The following is a 20641-nucleotide window of genomic DNA, read 5'->3' on the forward strand; positions in this document are numbered from 1 at the left end:
GATATAAAAGCAGAAGTAAGGGAATTGGACCAAAGGAAGATGTCCTGAGGCACAATAATAAGCCACTTTTCTTAGTAAACTGTGTAGAAGATAAACCAAGAGTAATAGTACGGGGAGGGTGGAAGCAGGGGAGGGAGGTGGGTTTAGCTGGGGGGGTAGAGAGGTAGGGAGAAAATGCAGATAACTGTAATTGAACAACAATAAAGTAATTAAAAGAAAAAAGTAATAGTACTATAATTTCAATAAGTGAATAAACTTCTCCTGGGGCTTCTTTGAGGAACACAACAGTTATTTGACTACAAAATTTCTGGTAAGTTTTTTTATAAGGAAGGAAAAATTATTACTCTAGGGATGTACTAAAGATTTTGCTATATAACCTAAAAGTGTGGAGCATTTCTTACAGAGAAAAAAAGTGAACTTTTGTTTAGAAAACACCTAGATGGATTTTTTGTTAGTTGTGAAAGGTGAGGTCTCCAAGCAATGTTTGGACAGAAAAGACTGAAAGAGAAGAGCTTAGATTACCTTTGCAAAGTAAAATAACAGATATTTGAGAAATCCCCACTCTTGGGCTAAGTTTGATAGGAGTAGGAAATAGAAGAGAGATAGAAGTGTTTTGGAGTGAGGGAGAGAGAAGGCTCTAGAACAATGAGAGAGAAAGGGTCTTAAGGACAAAGATAATCAAGAATGCTGAGGAACCTTTAATAATAGTTATACATAGGACTAAATTTGAAGTTGTTTTTGCAGGGTTCTGTAATTATCCTTGTTACCCTTAAACTTTTCATAAAAGAGTTATGTACTAATAGTATATGTTGAGTTAAAGAGAAGGGATGATTTTCTATACTTGAGATAAATGGGGTATTGAGAAAACAAGTAGTTGCAGGAGGCAAAACAAGGAGCAGGGATTGAGAGGAGGCAGGAGTAGGGATTTACCATAAATTTTTATCTAAGCCTTAAAATTGCTGACAAAAAATAACCACTTCAGCATATTGTTAATGAGGTTAAAAAATAGTTGTGGCTGATATTGCAAGACTTTTGATTTTCTGGGCTCAGAATAAAACTAGAGCTGTGTTTGGACACTATTCTAGACATCGCTTTAGATTGTTTGATGTTTTTTTTTTTTTTTTTATTGTTATGCAATTACAGTTGTATGCCTTTTAGATTGTTTGATGTTTTGAAACACAGTGTGATAAGAGATCGAAGGATGGAAATTTATTGCATGTAAGAGTTGCTGCGTTCATTATAAAGGCATGTGTGCCTTGCAAAACTAGGGTGAATACAAAGCCAACTGTTTAGGTTGAATTAGAAAGCAGCTCCAAGAAGCAGAAAACTTTCTACTATGATAATTTAATTTCTAGTTATTATTTCTTGCTACATTAAAAAAGTCCACAAAATAAGAACTCCAGGATCGGCTTCTTAAAAAGCTATTTTATGGTCCTAAGTTTTTGAAAATTCCCATCCCCTAAAGATCCTCTTCCGTTGTCTGGACCTGATTAAAGTGGTCCTTAACCTTTGATTACTGTAAAAATGAGAACTCATAAAGTACAATGATTTGACTGTACTTCATGTATTTAACAATTTGAAATACTTACTATGTGTATAGGGCATATATTCTATTTGCTCTTGCTTCTGTTTGGTTGTTTAAATATCTTGTACTTATCATTAAACAAATTAAGTTAAAGGATTTACAATCTCAGGTGGGGAAATACTATATCATTGAACAGCATTTCATGTTATTGTTACCCTATTGTTCTCTTAAAACTAATGAATACAGCCCTGGCTAGTGTGGCTCAGTGGATTGAGTACTGGCCTTCGGACCCAAAGGTCATCAGTTGAATTCCCAGTCAGAGCACGTGCCTGGGTTGTGGGCCAGGTCCCCAGCTGGGGGTATGTGAGGGGAAACTGATCAATGTATGTCTCACACATTGATGGTTCTCTTCCTCTCATCCTTCCTTGTCTTCTCTCTAAAACTAACTGAATAAAATCTTTTAAAAAATACTAATGAATATAAACTTTAGAAGCATTTGGAAGTATCAGGTCCTTAAACAAAAGATAATCGGTTATTGTTTGTATTCCCCCTATAGAAAATAAGATAATGACCATTGTATTTTGACCTTTTTAAGGAAGGTAACCTACCATAAGGATAAAGACTTCTCAGGCCATCCCCTGGCCAGGTGGCTCGGTTGAATGGAGTGTTGTCCATACACAAAAAGGTTGAAGGTTCGAACCAGGTCAGGGCACATACTGGGTTGCAGGGTCCATCCCTGGTCTGGACATGTGGAGGAGGCAACCGATCAATGTTTTTTCTCTCACAGATATTCTCTCTCTTTGTCTCTCTCTTTCTTCTATCCTTTTCCTCCCCCTTCCTCTCTCTCTAAAATTCAATAAATACATCCTCAGGTGAGGACCTAAAAATAATTTTTAGAAAAAGACTGCTCAGGTCATGTAAAATGTACAAAATATTTTGTCTGCCTAGCCCCTCTTCCTTCTGGGTAAAGCTCCCCACTTCCCCACCCACATGGTTACAGTGGGAGCGACCATTCTGTGCAACATGATACTCTGCCCGGAAGCAGCTAATTGGCCTAGCAGTGGACAAAGTAGGGCCAGAGTATTTCTCCAGGATTCTGGAATTTGAACTGAGACACAGAACCCTGTCTCTAACCAGGAGGTAAAGATATTAGTTATAATTTCTCCATCTATGACTAGGTTTCCTATCATGTGGACTAAAGAAATAGAGAACCCAGTTTGCAGAAAAGACAGAGAGCAAAATGAAGCAGATAGGCAGAGAAATAAGAGTGGGGTGGGAACCCTCTGATGGAATTCATGTAATAGGTAAATTCAATTAAACTTAAAAAATTTTGAGAGAAACTGTGTGTGAGCTAGCCTGTGCTTAGGTTCTCTATTAGCTTAGTTTGAATTTTAGTCCCCTACAAGAATCATTGCTAATCCACGCAGTGAACACCTTGCCCTGACCCTCACAGACTGTGTAGATCTGATACTGAAATTCAGTACAAACATTTGCCCTACCCACACAGGAGCAGAATAGAGAAGTGTCCATGACTTCAATCCCTACAATTATGTTTCATTTTTGAAAACTAAACTATAATTCTATAATGTACAACAATTCCATCACTCCAAAAATTCTCCCGTGCCCCTTTGTATTCGGCTTCTTCCATTACCCTTGCCTTTGGCAACCAGCAATCTACTGTTCCTATATTTTTGCTTTTGAATCTGTCTTCTTTCACCTAGTATCATGTAATTGCTATTCATTTATTCAATATGTTGTAGCCATAGTTCATGAGTTTCTTCCTCTTAACTGCTGAGTAGTATTCTATTACATAGGTGTATGCCATTCCCCAGGTGAAGGATATTTGGGGAATTTTCAGTTTTTAGCAATTATAAGTAGAAGCTGTAACCATTTACATGCATTATTTTTGATGTGAATGTAGGTTTTCATTTCACTTGTATAAATACTGAGGAGTAGGATTGTTGGGTAATGTCAGATTTTGTTTGTTTGTTTTGGCTTTGGCTTTTTAATTTTAGCCATTCTGAAATAGTAAATGTTAGCGGTATCTCATTGCAGTTTTAATTTTCATTCCTATAATGACTAACAATGCTGAACACCTTCTCAAGTGTTTATTTGCCATTATATCTCTTTTTTTGTGAAGTGTCTTTCCAGATCTTTTGCCCTCTTTTTATTTGGTTGTTGAATTTTGAGAATTCTTTATATATTCTGTGTGCAAGTCAGTGGCAGCAATTTTAAAGTGGGTGTTTTTTCCCTAATCCTTCCCTTCTTTTACTCTCTCCTTTGCCTTTTCTCACTTCTATCATCAATTAGTGAAGAATAGCAGTTATTTTAATTGCTATTACTGCTGTTCATCACTTTTTCCTTCCTCTTCTTATCTTTTCTTATTTCATTCCAGTTTACACTTCCATATATATCATGCATTCAGCAAATAATCATTGAATATCTTACATAAGGGCCGACCTTTTATGAATTTTCCAGCTAACACAAGTGCTTCTTCAGCTTTGATATCTAATCAGTTGTATTATATGTAATTTTAGAATTACTGGCTAATTTCAGGCAATTTTAATCATTTCTAGATGTTGCTGCATTATCACCAAAGATGTTTTTGAAGGGTTTGGGTTTTTTTTTTTCATTTTTCTGGCCACTTCTAGAGCTACAGCTTGAGGTAGACTAGTTTTGAAATAGTTAAGGTTTTATTCCAGTTATATATAATGTGGTGAGCGGGTATCTACAATAGTTGCATATAATATAGAGACCATCATTGACCAACTCTTCCTGTTTAACTTTTCTCTAATGTTTTCCATTCTGGTCTTTTTATCTGTTTGGAGAAGCTGTTCCTTGTGGAAGAACTTATTTTTGTTATCCACAGGGGCTTTCTTTGACTTTGCACACGTTTGCCAATGAACTAGAAGAATGTTTCCTCTGTGTAAAAGTTGGATAGAGTTCTGTGGAGCTTCATTTCCACTGTTCACTGGAATGCTTTATGGAAATGTTCTTGTGGCATTTTACTAGGAAGTATGAAAAACACGCTCTCATGATATTTCAAAGAAGGTTAATATTCTACAGTATTACTGTGGAGTCTAGAAAATTTTGAACAGAACAGATGACTTCTTTAGTTTATATTTACAGATATATCTTTTATACCATAACTATATTCTTTAACATTTGGATGAATGAAATTCATGTAGTATAAACATTTTTTAGTATTTTTAAATTATGAGAGCAACTGATTCTAAAATATCCTTTTAAATTGAACATTCACTTCCTAATTTTTCTATTAAAATTTGGATTTCTATTAAAAACTGTTTTTTCTTAAAAGAAGGTATAATATGCTTTCTCATGTACCTGTCTCTCCTCCCTTTAAACTCTTCTTCCTCCCTCCTTGGATCACTTTCTTTCCTTCCGTCTTTACTCTCTCCTCTCTCTTCTTCCCTTATTTCTGCCCCTTTCTTTTTTTGTGTGGGGATGGGAGGGTAAAGGGGTACCAAATTATTTGAAGGAATGGTAAAAATGAAAGAGCATAAGTGGATGATTTTGTGCAACTTATAAAAAAGGTAAAGTCAGTTCCAACATGCTTATACTGCTTTTGTGACCAGGGAAGTCACCCCATGGCTGTGGGAAGCTAGCCTAAGAGTTGCTGGCTCTTAGTAACTCTTAGGGTGGCTTCCTAGGGTGTGCCTTTATTTCTCTCCATGAAATGACGTGAAAGCAGTGGATAGTCATAAGTATTTATTATATTTAATCATTGTCAACATTTTAATGTTCCACCTTATTTCTGCCAGTTAGATATACAATTTATTTAACCATGCCCAATTCTGGATGTATTACTTGTTCCTAACTATTATTGTCACTACGATAAAGATCTCTGCACCTTCCCTGACTGGTGTGGCTCCATAGGTTGGGCATCATTCCACAAACTGAAATGTCACCAGTTTGATGCCTGAGTTGCATGCCAGGTCCCTCTTTGGGAGTGTGTGGGAGGCAATCAATCAGTGTTTCTCTGGGACATCAACGTTTCTCTCCCTCTCTTTCTCCCTCCCTTCTCCTCACTAAAGATAAATAAAACCTTAAAAAATGAAAACAAAAAGATCTCTGTACCTGAGACCTTTTTCCTGAATTTAAGATTGTTATTTAGGATTATTACTCAGGCTAGATTTCCCAGTGTGGGATTCTATGATAACAACCAGGTATTATTAGATTGCTTTGTATCCTCATCAACAATGTATGATTAAAAACATTGAATTTTACCAGTGAAAAAATTACTGAAACAGTTTACATTCCCACCAGTGTAAGTTGTTCCACATCCTCTCCAACACTTGTTATTTCTCGTCTTATTGATAATAGTCATTCTAACAGGTATGAGGTAGTATCTCATTGTGATTTTGATTTGTATTTCCCTTTTAACTAATGATGTTGGACATGTTTTGATACATCTGTTGGCCATCTGTATGTTGTCCTTGGAAAATTCTATGTTCACATATTCTGTCCATTTTTAATTGGAATATTTGGGGTTTTTGTTATTGAGTTGTGTGAGTTCTTTATGTATTTTGGAGATTAATCCCTTAGCAGAGGTATCATTTGCAAATATCTTCTCCTATTCAATGAGCTGTCTCTTTGTTTTGTTGATGGTTTCTTTAGCCATGCAAATTACCCCCCAAATTTGAAAACCCTTATTCATAAAGATATACCCCTGTGTTCATTACTGCATTATTTACAATAGCTGAGACGTGGAAACAACCTTAGTGTTCTTCTGCTGTTGATTGGATAAAGGAGATGGAATACTACTCAGCCATAAAAAGATGAAATGTTGCCATTAGAACAACATGGATGGATATGTAGAATATATGCTAAGAGAAATAAATCAGACTTCTGGTCAAGATGGAGGTGTAGGTAAACATGGCTCACCTCCAAGCACAACCACAGCAAAAATTACAACTAGACTACAAAAGAAATATCACCCAGAATCATCGGAAAATCGAGCTGTGTGGAAGTCTGACAAGCAAGGAATTAAAGAAGTTACATTCATACAGATGGGTAGGAATGACAAAGATGAGGAGATGTGGAATGGGCGGTCCCACAAACATGTGCGGTGGATAAAAGTTGAGAGGGGTACCTCGGGAGTGAACCAGCCCAGGGTTCCAGTGCCAGGAAGATAAGTCCCCATAATTTCTGGCTGTAAAAACCAGTAAGGGATGGGTGATGGAAGAAACTCAGGCATCTCCTCTTAAAGGGCACACACTGGACTTAGGACTTAACACAGACTTACTTCCTCTTGCTTTCAGCACTGGGGTATTGGCTAGAGGGTACCAGTTCCATACAGGGAGAATTTGAAGTGTCTGGCATCACAGGTAGTGCAAGGGGACAGCTCCCTCCCAGACAACTCTAGAGGCCAGGCAGCTCATTTTTCCCTTTCTGAGTCCTCCGATATACAGAGCCACATAACAGTGACACCATATCTGCAACTCTATCAACCTGGGTCACATGGGTTGCCCTGCCCTGGACATTACCAAAGGCTCTGTCCCATCCAATTTACCAGTGCACTTTTCTACAATAGACCGCTCATATAGGACAGGAAATCAAAGCACTCCTTCCTAACACAAAGAAACAAACACAAGGTGGCTGCCCAAATGAGAAGACAAAATACATGGCCCAAATAAAAGAACAGATCAAAACTCCAGAAAAAGAACTAAACAAAATGGAGAAAAGCAATCTATCAGATGCAGAGTTCAAAACATTGGTTATTAGGATGAGCAAGGAACTCATTGGGCACTTCAACTGCATAAAAAAGATCCAGGCAGAAATGAAGGTTACACTAAGTAAAATAAAAATTTAAAGGCAACCAACAGTGGAATTGATGAAGTCTAGAGTCAAATCAAATATTTGGAAACTAAGGAAGAAAAAAATATTCAATCCCAACAGTAAGAAGGAAAAAGAATAAAAACAAACAAACAAACAAACAAGGATAAGTTAAGGAGCCTCTGGGACAACTTCATCCATACCAACATTCTAATCACAGGGGTGCCAAGAGAAGAGATATAGCAAGAATTTGGAACAATAATTTTAAAAATCTCTCCTAATATGGTGAGGGAAATAGACATGCAAGTACAGGGAGCACAGAGATTCCCAAACAAGATGGACCCAAAAAGGACCACACGAAGACTCATCATAAATAATTTGAAAAAGGTTAAAGAGAAAGGATCTTTTAAAATTTTTTTAATATATTTTATTGATCATGCTATTACATTTCTCCCATTTCCTCCCCCCCTTTATTCCCCTCTGCCCTGTACCCAACCTCCAACCCACATCGCCCCCCTTAGTTCATGTCCATGGGTCATATATATAAGTTCTTTGGTTTCTCCATTTCCTATACTATTCTTAACCCCTCCTTTCTATTTTGTACCTACTTATTCCCTGTAACAATTCCCCCACTCTTCCCCCTCCCCCTCCCCACTGATAACCCTCCATGTCATCTCCATTTTTATGATTCTGTTCCTGTTCTAGTCGTTTGCTTAGTTTGTTTTTGTTTCTATTCTTTTAGGTTCAGTTGTTGATAGTTGAGTTTGTTGTCATTGTGCTCTTCATATTTTTGATCTTTGTCTTTTTCTTAGATAAGTCCCTTTAACCTTTCATATAATAATGGCTTGGTGATGATGAACTCCTTTAACTTGACACTATCTGGGAAGCACTTTATCTACCCTTCCATTCTGAATGATAGCTTTGCTGGATAGAGTAATCTTGGATGTAGGTCTTTGTCTATGACTTCAAATACTTCTTTCCAGCCCCTTCTTGCCTGTGAGCTTTCTTTTGAGAAATCAACTGATAGCTTCATTGGCACTCCTTTGTAGGTAACTCTCTCCTTTTCTCTTGCTGCTTTTAGGATTCTCTTTATATTTAATCTTGGGTAACTTAATGATAATGTGCCTTGCTGTGTCCTTTGGGTTCAACTTTTTGGGGACTCTCTGAGCTTCCTGGACTTCCTGGAAGTCTATTTCCTTCACCATATTGGGGATGTTTTCCTTCATTATTTGTTCAAATGAGTTTTCAATTTCTTGCTGTTGTTCTTCTCCTGCTGCTCTGACACCCCTATGATTCAGATGTTGGAACGTTTAAAGTTGTCCTGCACATTCCTAAGCCTCTCCTCATTTTTTTCAGTTCTTGTTTCTTCATTCTATTCTGGTTGAATGTTTATTTCTTCCTTCTTCAAACTATTGATTTGATTCCCAGTTTCCTTCCCTTCACTGTTGGTTCCTTATACATTTTCCTTTATTTCACTTTTCATACCCTTCACTTTTTCCTCCATGTTGTGACCCTACTCAACCATTTCTGTGAGCATCTTGATTACCAGTGTTTTGAACTCAGCATCTGATAGGTTAGCTATCTCTTCATTGCTTAGTTCTTTTTCTGGAGTTCTGATCTGTTCTTTCATTTGGGCCATATTTTTTTGTCTAGGCACAAATGTTACATTGTAAGGGTGGAGCCTAGGTATTCACCAGGGTGGGACAACCCAGATGGGAATGTTGTGGTGCTGTATGTTAGGGAGGGGTTCAATTGGGAACAGTGCCACTTGCTGGGCTCTCACCAGCTTTCAGTCACTTCTCCCACTACCCACAAGCAAATTGGGCCCTTCTGGTGCTGATTCCCAGGTGAGTGGGTTTGTGTACATTGTAGGACCCTACAGGTCTTTCCAACAAACTGTCCTGTGAGGTTGGGAGTTTCTCCTGCCACTGCAACCCCTGTGGGTTGTTACCGCCAAGGTTTTGAGGCATCATTTCCCAGCACTGGCACCCTGGGTTGCACAGTCTGTCTTGCTCCCCAGTTATTCCTCCTGGTTTATCCACACAAAAATGTGGGAGTGCCCGGTTCTCCACCCAAGCATCCTTTCCGTCCCAGCTGCCCGTTTCTACCCTCCTACCAGTCTGAATGAATGTTTCTTCTTTAAGTCCTTGGTTTTTGGACTTCCTTGTAGTTCAATTTTTCTGGCAATTCTGATTTTTAAAAATTTGTTTTTGTCCTTCTTTTGGTTGTGCTAGGAGCCAAATTGTATCTATGTATGCTTTCATGTTGATTGGAAGTTCTAGATAATCTTTTTAAAGAGATTTTATTTATTTATTTTTAGAGAGAGGGGAAAGGAGGGAGAAAGAAAGGGAGAGAAACGTTGATGTGTGTGAGAAATACATCAATCAGTTGCCTCTCACATGCCACCAACTGGGGTTCTGGCCTGCAATCAAGGCATGTGCCCTGACTGGGAATCAAACTGGCAACCTTTCACTTCACAGGCTGGTGCTCAATCCACTGAGCTACACCAGCCTGGGCTGAAGAGAGAATCTTAAAAGCAACAAGAGAAAAACAGATAGTTACATAGAAAGGAGTTCCCATAAGACAGCCAGCCGATTTCTCAAAAGAATCTTTGCAGCCTAGAAGGAACTGGCAAGAAGCATTCAAAGTGATGAAAAAGAAGGGCCTACAACCTAGATTCCTCTATCCAGCAATGCTATAATTTAGAATCAAAGGGCAGATAAATTGCTTCCCAGACACAGTAAGCCTAAAGGAGTTCATCATCACCAAGCCATTATTATATGAAATGTAAAAGGTACTTACTTAAGAAAAAAGAGATGAAACAAACATTAAAATTGCAATAAATTCACCACTATCAACAATTGAATCTAAAAAACAAACTAAGCAAACAGGCAGAACAGAAACAGAATCATAGATGTGGAGATCATTTGGAGCGTCATCAGTGGGGGGGGTAAGGGTGGGTTGGGGGAAAGATGCGAGGATAAAGAAGTACAAAATGGTAGGTACAGAAGATACATGGGACTGCTAAGAATAGGATAGGAAATGGAGTAGCCAAAGAACTTATATGCATGACCCATGGTTATGAACTAAAGGGGGTGGAATGCCAGAGGCATTGGGAGTTACTGGATGGAGGGGGCCAGAAGAGGAAAAAGTAGGACAACTGTAATAGCATAATCAATAAAATAAATTTCAAAAAAGAAATCAAATGAGAAAGGAGAGGAACCATATAATTTCACTCATATGTGGCACATGAAGTGAAAAGCCAACAACTGAACAAACAAAACGAAAACAACAAACTCATAGACACAACAAAATGGTTGTTATCAGAGAGGAAAGGTGGTAGGAGGATGATGAAAAGAGTAAAGGAGGTTGCAGAATGAGACTAGCCTTCATCCGGTGGGCCACAATAGAAAATACAGATGTTGTACTAATAATGTTGTACACCTAAAATTTATATAATGTAATTAACCAATGTTTCCCCAATAAATGTAATTTTAAAAAATTACTGGCACTGTGGGCCAAGATGGCATTTATAATGCCATCCTGAATTTTCCTACTCCCATGGCTGGACAGAAGGTATAGATATACATGGAGGAATTCCCTCTGAAAAAAGTCCAAAACCACCTGAGTGACTCGTATTTGTTGGGTGACTGAGAAAATACCAGCATCAAAATTTGTAGGAAATGCTTAGACACACTCTCACTATAAATCTCACCCCTGGCACAGCACCATACAATTGGGAAGAAACTCTCAACATCAAGTTCTCCCTTGAGAAGGAAAGATTTTGGACCATACATCTAGTCCCCTAGCTTTTCTGGCTGCCAACTGAGTTAGGAACCCAAGTTGCCTATCTGTGAAGGCTAATAGAACTTGCATTTGTGATTCCCGTAGGACTGTAGCAAAAAAGTAGTTAACAGGCACACAAGCCCTGTTGCAGCTACTCCTCCCCCAACCCTGGAGCTAGAACAAAAGAGCACAGAGAGAGGAGGCAAAAACACCTGTTTTCGAGTCTGTCCCTCAAAGGGGTTTGGCTGCATACTTTACAAGCTGCTGTGTTAGGGTCCAGCTTCTAATTGTCATGCATCTAGCTTCTGGCTATGATTCTCCCAAGAGCCCAAAAGACGTAATGGGTACTTTCCCTGCTTTCATCTTCCAGCTTGCTGCAACAAGAAAACTAGGTTGCCAGTATATCTTTGGAAGAGTGTGTACACACATCTAATGCCTCAACTCTTATGCCTGCCACCAGAGGGACTGGCTCCCAAATAGGCTAGCCCTGTTAGATAATAGAGCTTGCATTCATGAGTCTCATAGGACTATAGGAAACATAGAAGCACTTTTGACATGGGCAGAGGAACACCCCTCATGGCTACAAACTCAGGCTCAAGAAGAAGTAGACAAAAATGTGCATCTCCCAGTTTCAGTGTGGAAGGGATCTGACTGCATACTTACCCAGCTGCTGCCTGAGGTTTTAGCTTTTAATCAGCCTGCATCAAGGTAATAACGGCAGTCCTCCCCTTTGGGACACTGACAGGTCTTTGCTTGCCCTTAAATACTGGGAGCCACTAAGAACAAAGATGGTGGCTTGCACAATCACTTGTTTTGCAGGCAACAAGGAGCTTAGGGCAGGCTGATGGACAAGGTTCATCTCTTGCATGAGATCAGTCTGTCCGGACTAGGAGAGATGGCTGTTTTATCTAATATGCAGAAACCAACATAGAGAATCAAGGAAAATGAAGGAAAAAAGGAATATGTTAGAAACAAAAGTACAAGATAAATCTCCAAAAACCAAGCTTAATGAAATAGCAAGCAAATTGCTTAATAGAGAGTTCAAAATAATAGTCATAAAGATGCTCATAAGGTCAGGAGAGCAAATTCATGAACAAAAAGAATTTTAATGTGAAAATAACTGAGAGATAGAAAATATAAAGTACCAAAGAGAAATCACAGAGCAGAAGAATACAATAACTGTACTGAAAAATTCAACAAAGGACTTCTACAGCAGACTAGATCAAACAGAAGTAAGGATCAGTGAACAGGGTAATGGAAGATGTGACATAGAGGAGCAAAAAGAATTTTAAAAAGGGTGAAGATAACTTAAGAGACTTAAGGGATATTATTATGTGTACTGATATATACATTATAGTAGTCACCAGAGGAAAAGAGAGAAAAAGGGGAAGAAAGTTTTCTAAGAAATAATGACTGAAAACTTTCCTAACCTAGGGAAAGAAACAGACATCCAGGTCCAGGAAGCCCAAAAGATTCCCAATAAGATGGATCCAAAGAGATTCACACCAAGACACATTATAATTAAATTATCAAAGTTATAGACAGAGAGTCTTTAAAGCAGTAAGAAAAGCAACTTGATACATACAAAGGAAGTCCCCATAACACTGTCAGCTGATTTTTTTTTTCAGCAGAAACTTTACAGGCCAGAAGGGAGACAAGATGACATAGCCAAATTGCTGAAAGAACTTCAAATTTTAAAAAGTACTATAACTGGCAAGTTGTTGTTCAGGAAAAATGAAAGGTAAAGTATTTCCTACACAAACAAAAGTTGAATGTGTCCATCAGCACTAGATTGGCCTTACAAGAAATGTTAAAGGCAGTTCTGCAGGCCAGAATGAAAGGATACTGATTAGTGACATAAAAACCTGAAAGTATAAAACTCAATGGTAAAGGTAAATTACAGTGACAGAATACTCTAACACTCTAGTGGTTGTGGTTTAAATCACTTATAACCCTAGTATAAAGGTTTAAAGCCAAAAGTATTAAAAACAGCCATAACTAAAATAGTTTGTTAATGAATACATAATATGAAAAGATGTGAATTGTGACATCAAAACATAAAATGTTGGAGGGGAAAATGTAAAGGTTTATATTCATTCAAAGTTAAGTTGCTATCAGCTTAAATTAGACTATTATAAATAGATATTTTCCGTAATCCTTATGGTAACCACAAAGCAAAAGCCCACTGTAGAAACACAAATCATAAAAAGAAGTTGAAGCATAATACTACAAAAAATAATGAAATTATAAAGGAAGAGAAGAAGAAAGGAACTACAGAACACCCAGAAAACAAGTAGTAATTCCATACCTATCAATAGTTACTTTAAATGTAGATGACCTAATTGTTCAATCAAAAGACATATAGTAGCTGGATCGATAACAAAACAAGACCTAATTATATTATGCCTAGAAGAGACTCACTTCAGCTTTAAGGACACACACAGACTGAATGTGAAAGAATTGGATACTACCTGCAATGAATTCCAAAAGAATAAAGGAGCACCTATACTTAAAACAGAAATTTCCCACAGTAATGCTTAAAAACATAACAGATTCTTATTGTAAACAATAAAATTGCTAAATTCATTTCTTTATATTAAAAAAAAACAGAAAACATAGACATTAAGCCAAAAACTGTAACAAGAAACAAAAAGAAGGTAATTATATAGTAATATAGTCATGTACATCATAACCATGTTTTAGTCACTGACAGACTGCATATAATGTAGTGGTCCCATAATATCATGCAGCTGAAAAATTCCTATCACCTATGACATGGTAGCTGTTATACTGTTATTGTACAATACATTACATGTTTGTGGTGACGGTGGTATAAACAAACCTACTGCACTGCCACTTGTATAAAATTATAACACATATAGTTATAGTAGTAGGTTATACTATCTGTTTTTATATAAGTATACTCTATGATGTTCATACAATGATAAAATCACCTAATGATGCATTTCTCAGACCATATCCCAATTGTTAAGTACCACATGTCTGTAATGGGCTCAGTTATTTGAGCATCTATAACAATTATAAATACTCAGTCAACACTGGAACACCTAAATACATAAAGCAAACATTAATACATCCAAAGGGAGAAATGGGCAACAATAAAATAATGCTGGGGAACTTTAATACCTGACTTTCAACAATATAGATGATCCAGAGAAAAATCAATAAGAAAACATTGTACATAAACTTCATGTTAGATCATATGGACCTAACAAATATATGGAACATAACGGCCACAGTATACACATTCTTCTCAAGTGTACACAGAATATTCTCCAGGATAGTTCATGTGTTAGGCCACAAAACAAGTCTTAAGAAATGTAAGATGATTGAAATCATATCAGGTGTCTTTTCCAACCACAATGGTATGGCCTAGAAACCAATTATAAGAGAAAACTAGAATATTCCAAACTATGAGGTTGAACCATATGCTCTTAACAATCAATTGGCTAAGAAGAAATCAAAACAGCAATAAAAAATGAAAATGGAAATACAACACACTAAAACAGGATGCAGCAAAAAAAATTCTAGTAGGGAATGTCCACACTAAGAAAAAAGAATGATCTAAAATAACCTAAATTTACACCTCAAAGAACTGGATAAAGAATAAGTTAACCCCTTGTTACTAGAAGGAGGAAAGAAACAAAGATCAGAAATTAATGAAATAGAGACTGGAAAGATAATAGAAAAGATCAATAAAACTAAGAGCTGGTTTTTTGAAAACAAAATTAACAAACCATTGGCAAGAATGAAAAAGGAGAGAAAACTCAAGTATAGTCAAAAATGAAAGTGGAGACATGACAACTGGTAATATAGAAATACTAAGGATCATAAGAAACTACTATGAACAATTAAACACCAACAAATTGGACAACTGAGAAGTGGTTAAATTCCTAGAAACATACAAGCTACCAAGAATGAATTTTGAGGAAATCTGAGCACACCAATAACAAGCAAGGATATTGAATGAGTAATCAAAAACCTTCCAACACAATAAAACACAGGACAAGATGGTTTCATGGGTAAATTTTGCCAAACATTAAAAGAACAATTAATGCAACTCCTCAAACTCTTCCAAAAATAGAAGAAGGAACACTTCCTAACTAATTCCATGAAGCCAGCACGGCTCTGATACAAAAGCCAGACAAAGACAATGCAGGAACAGAAAATTACAGGCCAAATTTCTAATGAACATTTATGCAGAAAGCCTTGACAAAATGTTAACAAACAAAATTTGACATTATATTAAAAGGATCAAACACTATGATCAAGTGGGATTTAGTCCAGGAATACAAGGATGTTTCAGCATCTTCAAATCAATCGGTATGATACAGCACATTGGCAAAATGAAGGATAAAAATATGTGATCATCTCAGTATATGAAGAAAAAGCATTTGACAAAATTCAACAGCCTTTCACAATAAAAATTCTGAACTAATTGTGTATGGAAGAAACATGCCTTAATGTAATAAAGGCTATATATGACAACTCACAGCTAATATCATACTCAGTAGAAAAACTAAAAACTTCCTTTAAGATCAGGTACAAGACAAAGATTCCCATTCTTGCCACTTGTATTCAACATACTACTGGAAGTTCTAGCCAGAGCAATTGTCAAATGAAGATACAAATGAATGGCATCCAAGTAAAAAAAGGAAAAATTAAATCTGTCTCTTTTTGCAGATGACATGATATTATGTACAGAAAACCCTAAAGACTCCACCAGAAATTGTTAGAACTAATAAACAAATTTAGTAAAGTTACAGATACAAAAATCAATATATAGAAATCAGTTGTATTCCTATACACCAACAATGAATTATTAGAAAACTTAATCCCATTCATAATAGCATCAAGAATATTTAAGAATAAATTTAACTATGGAAGTGAAAGATCTGTATATTGTAAACTATGAAACATTAATGAAAAATTGAGAATCAATTAGCTCACACCAGTCTGGCCTCCACTCAGTCACATGTACTGACTCCCACTCCAGCTATGTGCACCCCTGCAGCCTCATGGCGACCTACATGTGTGCACAACATGGATGTCAGCCTCACCCTGGTTGCTGCACAGAAAAGGGAAAGACCTCCAAGGCCAGATGCTGCACACCCCCAGGAGCCTGACTCAGGAAATCACAAGATGGAGGCGTAAGTAAACACAGCTTGCCTCCTCACACAACCACAGCAAAAATCACAACTAAACTACAAAACAACTACCACCCAAATCATCAGAAAATCAAGCTGTATGGAAGTCCAACAACCAAGGAATTAAAGAAATCACATCCATCCAGATGGGTAGGAGGGGTGGAGATGTGCAGACATAGAATGGATGGTCCTACTACCATGTGTGGTGGATAAAAATCAGGAGGGATACCTCAGGAGCAAGGGATCCCAGCCCCACACCAGACCACTCAGCCCAGGGTTCAAGTGCCAGGAAGATAAGTCCCCATAACTTCTGGCTATTAAAACCTGTAGGGGTTGGAGGGACGTAAGAAACTGTGGAATACTCGGGCTTTTCCTCTTAAAAGGCCTGCAGCAGACTCAGAATTAACACAAACTCACTCCCTCTGGGCTCCAGCACCTGGGCAGCAACTGCAAGAGCACCAGTGGCATATGGGGAGAAACTGAAGTATCAGGCACTAGGGTGAGTGCTGGGGGACAGCTTCCTCCCAGACAACACATTTGAAATCAGGCAGCAGCCATTGTCCCTTTTCTGAGCCCTCTCCCACACAGAGCAGCGACACTATATCCAAGACTCCATCAACCTGGTTCACATGGGTTGCACTGCCCTGGCAATTACCTAAGCCTCTGCCACATCCAACTTACTGGTGTGCTTTTCTACAATTAGCCACTCTACTAAGGGAGTCAAAGTAGCTCTACCTAATACATAGAAAAAAACACATGGAGGCTACCAAAATGAGGAGACAAACATAACCAGCTGGCTGCCCCCACTTTCAGGGTGCTGAACCCCACTCTCCGCAGAGCACCACCCTGAGGGGCTTGCCTGAGAACCACCCTGAGGAGCAGCCTCACATTGTCACTGCTCAAAATAGACTTCTTATTGTCCAAATTTCCCACACTGCAAACCCTGTGGAAAGGAACTACATCTATTTTGTAGTCTCTCTGTTGAACATTTAAAAGTATAGATGACTAAAGAGAATTAATGTTTTCACATTATAAATGATAGTGCTGTTTGCATGTGTGTGGATATAAACAGCATTTGAGATATAATTTACATGCCATGCAATTCACCCATTTCAAATGTGCAATATAATGGTTGGTTGTTTCTTTAACAGGGCAAAAAAGATGTGATCCAGATATTTAACAACATCCTGAGAAGACAGATAGGCACTCGATGTCCTACTGTTGAGTACGTTAGTGCTCGTCCTCATATCCTGTTTATGCTTCTCAAAGGGTACGTACATGGTTTCTTTTAAAGTAGGTTTGAATTTAGAATAGTTGTTAAAAGTATAAATATGTAGCATTAGCCTCATTAGAGATATGGTGGGTTCTGTTTTGGAATCACAGAACAATATTTGCCATGCTTGACATTAGCCCTCCAAATCTGCGTCACCATGATTACTTCGGCCACAACAAAATCCTTTCTTTACATCTCTATATTTCTTTTTTATTAAATTTATTGGGTTGGACATTGATTCATAAAATTATATGGATTTCAATTCTATAATATACCATCTGTATATTGCATTATGTGTTTACCACCCAAAGTCAAAACCCCTTCCATCACATAAACTTTCCCCCCTTTACTACCTCCGTCCTCCACCCCACCTTTCCCTCTGGTAACCACCATACTGTTGTCTGTCTCTGAGTTTTTGTTTGTTTGTTTGTCTTCTTTGTTCATGTGTTGTTTTCAGTTTTGTATCTTACATGAGTGAAATCATATGGTTCTTGAGTTTTTCTATCTGACTTATTTTGCTTAGTATATTCTCAAGATCCATACATGTTGTTGCAAATGGCAGTATTTCACTTTTTCTTATGCCTGAGTAGTATTCCATTGTACATGTGTACCACATCATCTTATCCACTTATCTATTGAAGGACACTTTAGTGGTTTCCATGTTTTGACCACCATGAATAGTGCTGCAGTGAACATAAAGATATATATATACATTACCTTTATGAATAAATGTTTTCAAATTTTCCCAATAGATACCCAACAGAGGGATTGCTGGGTCATATGGTAACACTGTTCTTAATTTTTTGAGAAACATATTCAACATACTACTAGAAGTCCTAGCCAGAGCAATCAGGCAACAGGAAAAAAAAAAAAAGCATCCCAATTGGAAATGAAGAAGTAAAATCGTCACTTTTTACACATGACATGATTCTTTATGTAGAAAACCCTAAAGGCTCCTTTAAAAAACTGGTTAGAAACAATAAATAAATACAGTAAACTTGCAGGCTATAAAATCAATGTACAAAAATCCATTCATTCCTATGTAATAATAATTAAATTTTAGAAAAAGAAATGTAAAAAAAGACAGTTACTTTTGTAATAGCAACAAATTAATAAAATACCTAGGAATACACTTAACAAAGGATATGAAGGATGCATACACTGAAAACTAAGACATTATTAAGAGAAATTGAAGAAGACACAAAAAAACAAAGATTTTCCGATGTTCGTTTTGAAAGAATCAACATAATTAATATGGTCATACTACCAAAAGCGATATATGATTTAATGCAATCCCCATCAAAATTCTTAAGGCATGTTTTAAGGAAATAGGACAAAAAATAATCAGATTTGTATGGAAATACAAAAGACCCTAAATAGCCAAAGTAATCCTGAGAAAAAAAGAACAAATTTCAGATTATACAGTAAAGTGACAATGCAAATAGCCTCTTTATATTTCTCAATAAAGTTGTTTGTGTACTACCTCTCTTTCCTCCACTTACCTGTTACCTCTTGTCTCTTCCTGTTATATTATTGCTTGTGTTTCCCAATCTGCCATTTTTTAAAGTATATTTTATTGATTATGCTATTACAGTTTTCTCATATTTTTCTCCCATTTATTCCCCTCCATCCTGGACCCTCCCTCCCACCAGCATTCCCCCATCCCTTAGTTCATGTCCATGGGTCATACAAATAAGTTCTTTGGCTTCTCTGTTCCCTGTACTATTCTTAACCTCTCCCTGTCTATTTTGTACTTACATTTATGCTTCTTATTCCCTGTTCTCCTACCTCCACCTCCTGCTGATAACCCTCCATGTGATACCAATTTCTTTTTTCTTTTTTTAAAATTATTTTATGATGTTCAATCACAGTTGCCTGCAATTAACCCACACCATTTCCCCCCCACCCCAGCCAAACCCACCTCCCTCCCTTGCTTCCACCCCTGCCTTGGTTTTGTCCATGTGTCCTTTATAGTAGTTCCTGAAAACCCTGCCCCTCATTATCCCCTCCTACCTCCCCTCTGGTTACTGACAGATTGTTCTCAATTTCCATGTCTCTGGTTATATTTTGTTTGCTTTTTTCTTTTGTTGTTTATGTTCCAGTTAAAGGTGAGATCATATGGTATTTGTCCCTCACCTCCTGGTTTATTTCACTTAGCATAATGCTCTCCAGTTCCACCCATGCTATCGCAAAGGGTAGGAGCTCCTTCTTTGTGCTGCGTAGTATTCCATTGTGTAAATGTACCATAGTTTTTTGATCCACTCATTTGCTTATGGGGACTTAGGTTGCTTCCAGTACTTGGCTATTGTAAACTGTGCTGCTAGGAACATTGGGGTGCATAGGTTCTTTTGGATTGGTGATTCAGAGTTCTTAGGGTATAATTCCAGCAGTGGAATTGCCAGATCAAAAGGCAGTTCCATGTTTAGTTTCTGAGGAAATTCCATACTGTTTTCCACAGTGGCTGCACCAGTCTGCATTCCCACCAACAATGTACTAGGGTTCCCTTTTCTCCACAGTCTCCCCAGTGCTTGATGTTTGTTGACTTGTTTATGTTGGCCGGCCATTCTGACTGGTATGAGGTGGTATTTCATTGTGCTTTTAATTTGCATCTCTCTGATGTCTAGTGATGCTGAGCATCCTTGCATATGTCTCTGGGCCTTCTGTATGTCCTCCTTAAGACAAGTGTCTGCTCAGGTCCTTTGCCCTTTTTTTAATTGAATTGTTTGTCTTCATGGAGTGGAGTCCTGTGAGTACTTTCTATGTTTTGAAGAACAAACCCTCATCTGAGGTATGATTGGAAAATACGTTTTTCCATACAGTTGGTTCCCTTTTCATTTTACTGATTCTTTTGCTGTGCAGAAGCTTTTTAATTTGATGAGGTCCCATTTGTCTATTCTTTCCTTTATGTCCCTTGCTCTAGGGGACATATTGGTGAAAAATTGCTGCATGGAATATCTGAAATATTCCTGCCCATATTCTCCTTTGGGACTTTCATGGTGTCACGACTTATATTTAACTCTATTATCCACCTTGAATTTATTTTTGTGTATGGTGTAAGTTGGTGGTTGAGTTTAATTTTTTGACACATAGCTG

General features: G+C 37.5%; 1 protein-coding gene across 20 annotated transcripts in view; it reads left to right on the forward strand.

Annotated features, from left to right (window-relative positions):
- Positions 1-20641, forward strand: part of CAB39L (calcium binding protein 39 like) — a 206088-nt gene that overhangs the window by 64659 nt on the left and 120788 nt on the right. For all 20 annotated transcript variants that reach the window (XM_053916579.1, XM_053916582.1, XM_053916585.1 and 17 more), the window contains one exon: positions 17427-17545. In XM_053916579.1, the coding sequence (XP_053772554.1) occupies positions 17427-17545 (119 nt within the window). The remainder of the gene's footprint in view (positions 1-17426; positions 17546-20641) is intronic.

Source organism: Desmodus rotundus, chromosome 13 (assembly GCF_022682495.2).
Source record: "Desmodus rotundus isolate HL8 chromosome 13, HLdesRot8A.1, whole genome shotgun sequence".
NCBI lineage: Eukaryota > Metazoa > Chordata > Mammalia > Chiroptera > Phyllostomidae > Desmodus > Desmodus rotundus.